Genomic DNA, 10648 nt, shown 5'->3' on the forward strand with positions numbered 1-10648 from the left:
CCTGGGCTAGTGGAAGGTGTCCCTGCCCATGGCAGGGGTGGAACTGGATGAGTTTTAAGGTCCCTTCCAACCCAAACCATTCCATGACTTGACCTGGCAGCTGGTCCCAGCCAAGGGACTCTGGGAATCTTTCTTCTCCTCCTCCATCTCCTGGGGTTTCTCACTCCATCACAGGCAGACACATCATTTGCTCTTCAGTGCCCAATGTCCCTTGTCCTTCTCTGAAAGTTAGTTTTATCCTTTCTCCATCAAAGGACTTCTTACCTTCCACCTACTGTCCTTTTATTTTTCATTTGTTCCCAGTCTTTCCAATCTTTTACTATTTCCCACCAAAGTTTTCTCATACCCATGCAAATTCCCCAGAAATCTTCCAAGGAAATTTAACGTTCGCTGAGTTAAACCCAATGAGAATGTGAACAGACACCACTAAATAAGAAAAAATAATTAAAAAAAAAAATATATAATTAAATAATAAAATAATAAAATTTAAAAATTAAAATAATAAAAATAATAAAATTAAAATTAAATTCTATAATAAAATAATAAAAAATAATTAAAAATAATAAAATAATAAAAATAATAGAATTAAAATTAAATTTTATAATAAAATTAAAATTTATAATAAAATAATAAAATTAAAAATAAAAATAATAAAATTAAAAATAAAATTTATAATAAATCAATAAAATTAAAAATAAAGATAATAAAGATAATAAAATTAAAATTTATAAAATAATAATAACATTAAAAATGAAAATAATAAAATAAAAAATAAAAAATTATAATAAAATAAATAATTTATGAACCCCACTTTTATAATAAAATAAATAAAACCCCTCCACTTTTCAACAAACTGAAACAACAGGAATTTGGTCCTGTATCTCTACTGTGAAAAAATTCTTCCATGAGAGGAGGCCCTAAGCACCTTTTTCTGATTTTTGTGTAGACTGAGAGCAGCCCAGGGGTGCTGTGGGGGTGTAACAGAGAGGAGAATCTGTCCTAATGAATGTAGGATGAGCACAAAATCCTGTTAACTCTTGGAGTTGGTGTTAAAGAGGGAGAAAATGCAGAGAAAACGCAGCGAACGTGGAAAAGGGTGAAGGAAAAGCAACATAAGAGCGGGATAGGAAGATCCTGAGGAGGTGAAGGGGACCAGGAACATCCTGATGACATCCTGATGAGAGGGGAGGGAAGCTCCAAGCTCACCTGTCTCGTTGGAGAAGCAGGTTTTGTGGAACTTGCCCATGTAAAACTCCAGCCCGATGATGGCAAACATCACGATGGCGAAGAAGAGGAGCAGCCCGATCTGCAGCAGGGGCACCATGGCCTTCATGATGGACTTGAGCACAACCTGCAGGCCTGGGGGGACAAGGAGAATGTGTCAGGGAGGGAAGGGGAAAAAAAACAAGGGCTTGGGGGTGGGGGGAAGGCAGGAGAGAGGGGCTGTCCGAGGGAAAATTTAGGATTGGCAGTGCCACCAATGCTGCTCTTCCCAGGGGGTCCTAAAAATGATGCCACTGCCACGACAAGCTCAAGAGCAGGAGAGACAACCAGGAGTTATCTTTTTGTGGTGTCTTTTCTTCAGGTGACAGATTCAAAGGGTTCTTAAGCATCAGAGACCCAAAAAGGGTTTTTCCTGAGCCGGACACTGAGCCTGGAGCTGAGCCAGGTCCTCGGGGCAGGTCCTGCAGCAGCAGAGCTGGGCATGGCTCTGGTTCCCCTGTCCCAGGGGGTGCTGGGCTGACCAGGAGCTGCCTCTCCCTCCACAGCACACAGAACAGCCACGATGCTGCTCCTGGAGGAACAGTCCCTGTCTCCAGGGCTGTCCATCCAAAGCTTTTGCACCAGCACTGAAACTCATTTTCAATTAAAACCGGGGGAGATAAGGGAGAGGCTGGAGAGATAATGGCAAAAAGATGCCCACAACAAAAAACCTGCAGTGATAAGCAGCAGCTGCCTTGGTGGCCTGTCCTAAGAGGAGGAGAAAGAAGGATCATCCTTGTCTTGGCACCTTGGACAGCACTGGTGAGGTCAATATGGGGACATGCAGGAAAAAAAGGGATGAAGGTCTGTTGGATGGGAGAAATACTGCAGGGGTAGAAGGAAAGTGTAAATGTGGTTGTGTGTGATTGCACCTCAGGGTTTGTACATCTGCTACAGGGGGTGAAAAAGCCACAGTTTTCACAGCATCCCTAAAAACCTGAGAGCAAATATTGTGGGAAAATATTGTGCTGGGTCAGGACACATCACCACGGGGGAGAACAAATCCTGCTGGGGGGGCAGCTCTGAGGGGCCACCTCGCTCCTCTGTCACCCTTAGACTGTCATTACCACACCTTGCACAGGCAAGAAGTCCATGAAAGAACAGCCAGCAGCATCTTCTTAGAGATCCTGTTAACAAATGTCACCCTTCTCGAGCCCAGCCAAGGACCCCTCCTGGGTGGGAATTCAGCCTGAATTCCTGCCCATGAAAAATGCCAATGGTAGGAAATTTTGGTGCAATGATTACAAAGCATCACCTCTTGCTGGGTGTCCACAGCACCAAAGTGTCAGCCCTGAAGCAGCCAGGGAGGTGGCAGAGCTGGTGACCCAGGAGGAGATGGGACTGACTGGCTGCCAAGGGGTTAATGGAGGCAAGACCAGAGCATCCCACAGAGCTGCAGTTCCCTGGAGGGTCAAACCTCTCTGTTCCTCCTTCAGAAATGAAACCCACTGCTGACTGCAGCAGGCAGAGGGGACAGGGACAAATAAAAAGGCAGGAAGGCACGGTGTGAGGACTGGGATGGATTCAGGGCATCAGCAAGGCAGGATGCAGCTCCTCACTGGAGCATTCACCCTTCAGTTAACACAGAAAATATAGGAAGTTGCCTATTGAGTAGAAAAAGCCAAGTCCCACCTGCTCTTTCCCTTCATTTTTCCTTGCCCTTATTTAAAGGAAAATATCCCCAGCACAAGATCTGATCAAAACCATCAGAACACCCAAGCTCGGGGCTGGGGGCCTGAAAGCTGCAGAATTTGGGTCTCAGGTCTTCACACCCCACAGAATTAATTCACCCCCAAAGGCAGAGGGGTCCCAGGAGAGATTCCTGCCCCTCACCTGCAAATTTGGGAGGGCAGAGCTGAAACGAGCTGGCTGAGCACAGAGTGGGGTGAGAGGAAATCCAGCCTTGGCAAGGGCAGGAGCCACAGCCAGCCAAGACAGAGGGGGAGAAAATATTGCTCAGAAAAGCATGTAACAGCCCAAAAACCCCAGAACCCCTCAGGCTGTGAGGTGACATTGTCCTGACACTCACTCGGGATTCCCGACACCAGTTTCAGGGGTCGCAGCACTCGCACAGCTCGAAGCGTCCTCAGGTCAAAATCGGTGCCAGCAGTCGCCAGAATCCTGAAAAAAACAGGGAGAGAGGGCAAATATTGAGATTCAAATGCAAATTCCTCTTTCCAAAGCAGGGATTAGTGTCATGTAAAACCAGTTAATAGTCGAGATGCTTTAAACTTTATACCGGTGGTCACATTGCAAATGGTGTGCATTAACTAACACCCTCCTCCAGGGCTGCCGAGCCTTGCTCAGACCATGAAAAAATCCCCAATCTCTGCCTGATTATGTGGCCATTGACACATCATCTGGTCACTAAAGAGCTGTGATGCAGGAAAACACTGCACCTTTCCCAGAAGGAGACGGAGAGAGGGAAATGAACCCCTCGGTTACACCAGAAATCAGCTGCCAGAGCTTCTCCCGGTAATAAATTCAGAAATCTCTCAAGTACTGATGCCTGGTGTTTCCCCAATACCTGAAGTAGTTTCTGGTCGTACAGTTTACTCTCTGTGTGCAAAATGAATCTTTGTTCAGAGCATCTTCTTTGAGGAGAATATTCAGAGAGCAGGGTGCGAGTCTGATACACTGATATGAAATACAGTGTGTGAACTCTGAGATGAAATCCTGACGTGAACTCTGATATGATATCCTGATATGAACTCTGATAGGAAATACAGCCCCCAAACCAGAATGACTCTTCAAAAGGAAATGTCTTCACCATTTGAGGGTGTAGCAAAGGAAGAAATATTGTCCACAAGCCACAATGATGGAAGCTTCTTAAGCAAAGACTCTAAAAGAGACACTGCCCCACCAGCAAAGCCACATTCACTACTTACTGCAGCACTTCCTATGATGCTTCAGCAAAAATATTCTTAATTTAAAGCAGCACTCCCCTAAAGCTTGGACTTGATGATCTTACAGGTCTTTTCCAACTTAAACAATTCTCTAAGACAAGCAAACAAGGCAGGTAATAAAGACCAAACCCTCCCACCAGCTCCCCACCCTCTGCACCATTTACAGCCCTCAGGAGCAATTGCCTTTATTTTGCTCTCTCTGCCCCCAGGTTGTTTTGCCAAGGTGGAAGTGGGTGAGCACCCAGTCCACCAGTGGGGTCTGCAAGCCCCCAACCCCCTGGGATAAAATGCCACCCCTGTGTGCCCACCTCAGCTGAAGGTGCTGCCCGTGGGCACCCATCCCTGACCATCCCCAGGTGCTTGGCCAACCCTTCCCTGAGAGTCCCAGCAGCAACAGGGACTCACAAACCCGGCTGAAAAGTGGGATTCCAGCACTGCCAGATGCCGTGGGAAGGGCTGGAAGGAGGTGCCAGGCTCAGGCAGTGAATCCCAAGGGATATTAAGCTCCCATGCTGGGGCACAGAGATGCTCAGAGCACCCACAGGGTGCACCCAGGATTCATCTGCTCCTGCCCAGGAGCCCTTTCTCCTGGTTCCTTGATAACAGGCTGCTGAACATTCAGCAGTGATCAGCCACCATAAAAAAAAAAATCACAAGAAAAAGCAGAGTTTTTTCAAAATAAGATGGATAATTCTGCTCTGTGCTCTACAGGATGCCTGCAAACTCAGGGGAGGGGGATGTGGCTGTGTAGGGAGATCAAATCCCTGTCCTTGACTTACTGACTGACTTAGCCCTGCTGCCAAACAAGGGCCAGGGAAGAGCAGGATCAGCATTGCTGGGCGGAAAGGGCCAGACTCCCTCAGCAGGAGGTGCTGGAGATCAGGAAAAAAACACGCTGAGATGTTGGATGGCGAGAGGCAAAAGCCAGCCAGGACCTGAGGAGTCGAGTATCTATTCCATAGGACACCTGTTCCCACATTTTCACGACCTTAAAATTCCCATTACATCAGCTCCATGGATGCAGTTTGAGCACAAGCAACAGGAGATAATTTAAACTAAGAACCATCCCATGCAGAGACTTCTAATTCCATCTTCTGCACCCATGCCAGTGATTTCAGTCCTCTTCTCCCTCCCCTCCATCCTCACACTTTATTGCTCACTTACAAACCTGTGCAGTGTGGGAACACCACTGCAAGTCAAGAGACAATCTTCAACATCCACCTTGGATGTTGCTCCTGATGGCACAGTCAGTCCCCAGAGAGCCAAGATGGATTTGTGCTGTCACCAGGCAGAGCCCTGCTTTGTGGTACAGGCTGAGAGAAGGGGGGCTTGATACAATTATGGGTTTGTTTTAAATTCAAAGAGAAACTGGGAGGGAACGGGAGACACCAGCAATTACCCCCTTGTGCCAGTAAATCCTCCAATGGTTTGAGTCTTCATTGCAGAGTTTTCTTCCTAACAGGCTTGATGTTAAAACACCCTGCCCAAACTGTGGGAACACTCACACCCCCTTCCCCAGCCAACAAACCCTAAAGAGTCATTAATTCCCACTTCAGTGGCACTGGCAGCCCCCAGCCAACCTACACAGGGCACCCCACAGCCCAGCATGCCCCAGAGCTGGAGAGCTGGCCCAGGGACTGTGGCACACCACAGGCACATCACCCAAACCAGCCACGAGCACAGAGCTGGGCTGGCACCGCTCCCTCTGCCCAGGGCTCAGTCACTCCAGGAAACTAAAACAGCCCTGGTCAGATTTTGCCTGGAAAAGGAAAAGAAAAATAGAGCTGGGTGCTAAACAAGGTCAATTCTGGTGCAAAAATCACAGAATCCCAGAATGGGTTGGGTTGGAAGGGACCTTAAAGTCCATCTTGTTCCAGCTGTCAGTGAATGAACAGGGCAGGGACACCTTCCACCAGCCCAGCTTGCTCCAAGCCCCATCCAACCTGGCCTTGGACACTTCCAGGGATCCAGGGGCAGCCACAGCTTCTCTGGGCAACCTGTGCCAGGGCCTCCCCACCCTCACAGCCAACAATTCCTTCCCAATATCCCATCTCTCCTTGCCCTCAGGCAGTGGGAAGCCATTCCCCCTTGTCCCGTCCCTCCATCCCTTGTCCCCAGTCCCTCTCCAGCTCTCCTGGAGCCCCTTCAGGCCCTGCAAGGGGCTCTCAGCTCTCCCTGGAGCCTTCTCTTCTCCAGGGGAACCCCCCCAGCTCTCCCAGCCTGGCTCCAGAGCAGAGGGGCTCCAGCCCTTGGAGCATCTCCGTGGCCTCCTCTGGATTCACTCCAGCAGAAACAGGAGATGGAGGGGCTGAGGAGGCAGCTCTGGCTCTGAACATCCACATCTGAGTCCTGCAGGTGACCGAGGGAGGTGCTGAGGGAGCCCAGGGGGGCACCCAGCGTGTTCCTGCCCGAGCTGCCAGGGCAGGGCTGGGTGCTGCAGCCTTGTCCCACCCTGGGCTCACCCCCCCGGCTCAGGGGCTCCACACAGGCCACCCCAGCACTGGAACTGGGGCAGAGAAGGCCCTGAGGTCTCTAAAAGTGTCGCAGCGTCAGCACCCACCCCAGGAGCCCTTGGGCTCTTACAAAGGACCCACCAGCAGCAGCTGGGGCACAACAGAGCGGCTCAGAAGCTGTGCCAGGACAGAGATGGTGCCTTTTCTCCCTACAAAATCAAAGCTAATTTACTGCTGCTCACCAGTCCAGTCCCTTAAACCGCTCCCAGACATGCCTGGAAAAGTGTCCCAGTGAGGGAAAGACCTTAATTAACTTCATGGTATTTGCCAAAGTGCCACCTTTCTGTTTTGCTTTTTCCCCCCTGCTCCAACTGAAAGCTGCCAGCAGCCACTGAGAGTTAGGTCAGAACAAGAGGGAAATTATCATTAAAAATAAGAGAAATAGGGAGATCAAAGGAGCCAGCTGACAAGGCACATCCCAACAATCCTGCTCAAGCTTCCCTGGCTGAGCAGCCAAGAGCTGAGAACAAAGCAGAGGTGATGGGTGAGACAGTGCTGGGAGAGGAAATCAGCTGGAGAAGGTTAAAAAAAAAATGCTAAACCAGAAGATTTTAGGTGATAACCTCACAAAGAATAAATGGCTTGATCTGCAGCCCTCTCTGTCTCTTAATGGGTTGTACAGAAACACTGAGATTTGATATGATGCCTTCAATACTTCAAGTCTAAGTGCAACAAAACCTCATTAAATAGGTTCCTCTGTGTAATTTGCCTTTTTGCTGAGCAGGGTGGCTCAGCACCAAACCTTTCCTGCTCATGTGCTGCTGGGGAGGACCTGGGCACAAACCTGCCAGCCCTGAGTGCTCAGCACCTCGTTCCTCTGTCCCCATAACTTGGTTAAATGTTGCTTTTTAAATTCATCACTTGGTTAAATGCTGTTTTCTCTGCCTCTCCTTCACTAACAAGCTCTGACTGACACCCCTTCCCAGGGACAGATGTGTGATAAATGCTTGATAACTTCGATTCCAGCAAAGCCTGGAATAAATTATAAAAGCAGCTGATTCCTTTGGGTGTAAAAGAAAGCAAAGAACGAAGGGAAAGTTCCTTCCCTGAGTGTTCTGGTAACATAAATAATTAGCACTCCATTCCTTCCAGTACCTGGGAGCTCAGGGTTGCTGTGCACTGGCTCAGCTGTTGGATGAATACCAGGAAAGGAATCTTCTTATTGAAGCCATGACTGAAGAAAATGCCTTGGAACTCCTTCAGGTTTAGCCCCTGAGCTCTAAATCCAGAGGGCTGGAGCGGGGAAAGGCCAACCCTGGTCCCTCAGGATCATCCCCACCTTGCCCTCCTCCTGCCTTAGTGGCCTTGCAGTGGATTCATTTCAGATGAGCAGGTGCCAGAGGTGCTTTGCATCTTCCCCCAGGGAGGGAAGGGGCAGAGGAACAACACCCAGGAGGTGCCCTGAGAGCCAGCCAAAACCAGAGGATCAAAAATACAGGTTTTGGGTGCATTTCACCACTTAGAGGAGCAACCCAGCAACCAGACAGGCTGATCTGCAGGGGATGGAGCACATTGTCCTCTCAGTCTCCTGCCATCCCTGGCTGTAAATCACCCCCGAGGGATGGGATGGGATGTGCAGGGGAGAACAGGAGCTGCTCCCAAGCCCAGCAGCTTCAGTGTGTGTGCTCCTGCACAGATAACACCCAGAGACAGCAGAGAGATGAATCACTCAGAGCCATTAACACTTCCCAGGGGATCTCCCCACTGGAGCCAGGGCAGCTTCTGCTACAGGAGGAATCACTGGCAAATAAATTGTAGGCATTTTTGATGTAACTTTGCCATTTTTTATTTACTCTAGTCCTAGAAAGTCAGTGGAAACGGTGATTTTATCGGACACCTTACCCCAACCATCAGTTCCTAAGAACCAAGTCAATCCCTTCAGCAGGATTAGGAGAAAGACTAAATACTCTGCAGACAGCTTCCCTCAAAAAAGGATAAAACCAGCAGCTGGCTCATGAAAAGAAATAGCAACTGTCACTTCCTACCCACAGATTCAACCCCACCTAACTCAGGCACTTTGGCAGCATCAGCCCCAAAATATCTGACAGAGAGAAAACTCCAGTAAATCCCCCCTCATTCCCAGAGCCTGGCTTTGAGAACAGGTTGGATAACAAGCCCCAGAGACCCCCAGGAAATGGAATCCAATGGGGAAAACAAACAAAATAAATATCTTAATGAGTATTGGATGAGTAGTTTAAAGATATTTCCCCCATCCAAGGGTGTGCTGACTGACACCTCTGTGACTGTTGCCCACCTTCTCCTTCCCAGCGTCTCTTCCACTGCTCAGGGGCTGGAGAAGGCACTGAAAAAAGAAATATTAGGTCCTCCTGGCACTGACCTCTACCAGGACATCAACAGCAAACAGGCAGCACCGTGGAGAAGGAGATGCCCCATCCTGACTTGGAGCACAGGCTGCTCATTTATAACAAGCCCCAGAGACCCCCAGGAAACGGAATCCAGTGGGGAAAACAAATAAATCTCTTCATGAAGATTTGCTGACTAGCTTAAAGATATTTCCCCCACCTCTAGGCAGTCCTTGGGCTGACTGACACTTCTATCCATGACTGCTGCCCACCTTCTCCTTCCCAGTGTCTCCTCCACTGCCCAGGGGCTGGAGAAAGCACTGAAAAAAGAAATATTAGGTCCTCCTGGCACTGACCTCTACCAGAGCATCAAGAGCAAACAGGCAGCACCGTGGAGAAGATGCCACAGTCTCTGGCAACTCGTGTCACCAGGGCATCACTGCCCTCATTCCCTCACACTGCCAACAGATAACGAGGGTTTGGCAGCAGGTGAAGCCAAGGACAGGACTCACAGGGAGAAGCCACAGCAGCTGCACACCCTGGAAGCTGCAGGAGGCTGCAGGGAGGGTTGGCAGTGGTGGGGGGTGTGCTGAGAGCCACCTCAGCTGCAGTGACACCAAAGTGACCCCGGTGTGGGCGCTCAGGGCAGGCAGGCTCAGCCCCACACTGGAGATGTGCCCTGGCTGGGTTCCTCACCCAGGGCCTGGGGGCAGGACAGAGGAGGTATCCAGCCCAGGGGGGGTGTGAAGCAGCTGCTCTGCTCAGCTGGCTCCCACTGGCACTGTGGTGACAGGACTGGCAGTGCCACGGCCCCGGATCCGCCGGCAAACAGCAACTGGAGCGGTTGGAAAGGTGCCCCTTTCCACTCAGTTTGATTTCATGGTGTCTGAGCTTTATCTTGGCTACCAAAGGCACAGAGTGGACACCAGGCCCGAGCTGATAAGTGGATCTGACGTGCTAATTGCACCGTTTAATTGATGGCATCAGCAGGTTCAGCTGCTGGCTCTGTCACTGCACCAGCTGCCCATGGTCCCTCCCACAGACAGGGATTCGTGAGGGGATCTACTTTCCCCAGGAATCTCATTTAACTTCAATCACATCTATGATTTTCTTCCCTACTTCTAATGATTCCTCTTAAAATTCATCCTTGATTATGAACTTACACAATGATTTCTATTTTTTGTTACATTCCCCCCCCCTTTGAAAATCACTTCAGTACTTTCATCACTCTCTGTGTCTCCTTTGGGTGACTAATACCAAGCCTGAGCATTCAGCAGCATTCAGCATTCAGCATGTTGCATCTAAACCTGCTCCTAACCTTCAAAGCTCATCAACAGCTCCATGTACCAGATCCCACCCCTTTCCTTAACACCTGCTCAGAGCAGCTCAGGCTGATCCCTGTGCTCAGACAAACGTGTTGATTCCAAAACTGACTTGTTTCCATCAAAACAGCCTCACTGTGGGGAAGGAAAACCCTCTCTTTAGCTGTAACATGAAGGCAAAATAAAATACACCAAGGAAATGACAATATTCAACATTACAGGGATCCAGAGGCACAAAGAGAGAGAAGAAAAGAGAAAAGAGAAAAGAGAAAAGAGAAAAGAGAAAAGAGAAAAGAGAAAAGAGAAAAGAGAAAAGAGAAAAGAGAAGGTTTGGGAAGGGA

The 10648-nt window shown here is 49.1% G+C and overlaps 1 protein-coding gene and 1 long non-coding RNA gene across 18 annotated transcripts in view; one reads left to right on the forward strand and one right to left on the reverse strand.

Annotated features, from left to right (window-relative positions):
* LOC108504370 (voltage-dependent N-type calcium channel subunit alpha-1B-like) overlaps positions 1 to 10648 on the reverse strand; it is a 301566-nt gene that overhangs the window by 188069 nt on the left and 102849 nt on the right. For all 17 annotated transcript variants that reach the window (XR_001877084.1, XM_017829234.1, XM_017829229.1 and 14 more), the window contains exons 4-5: positions 3293 to 3384; positions 1207 to 1359 (exon numbers count right to left, since the gene is read on the reverse strand). Coding sequence is in view for 16 of the 17 variants with exons in the window: in XM_017829234.1 (XP_017684723.1) it covers positions 1207 to 1359; positions 3293 to 3384 (245 nt within the window). In the remaining variant the exon portion in view is untranslated. The remainder of the gene's footprint in view (positions 1 to 1206; positions 1360 to 3292; positions 3385 to 10648) is intronic.
* Positions 6229 to 10648, forward strand: part of LOC108504372 — an 18627-nt gene continuing 14207 nt past the window's right edge. Inside the window, exons 1-2 of the long non-coding RNA XR_001877085.1 lie at positions 6229 to 6279; positions 6868 to 6871. This is a non-coding gene — a long non-coding RNA (uncharacterized LOC108504372). The remainder of the gene's footprint in view (positions 6280 to 6867; positions 6872 to 10648) is intronic.

The sequence above is a fragment of the Lepidothrix coronata genome, unplaced genomic scaffold, assembly GCF_001604755.1.
Source record: "Lepidothrix coronata isolate B3197 unplaced genomic scaffold, Lepidothrix_coronata-1.0 Scaffold160, whole genome shotgun sequence".
Lineage (NCBI taxonomy): Eukaryota > Metazoa > Chordata > Aves > Passeriformes > Pipridae > Lepidothrix > Lepidothrix coronata.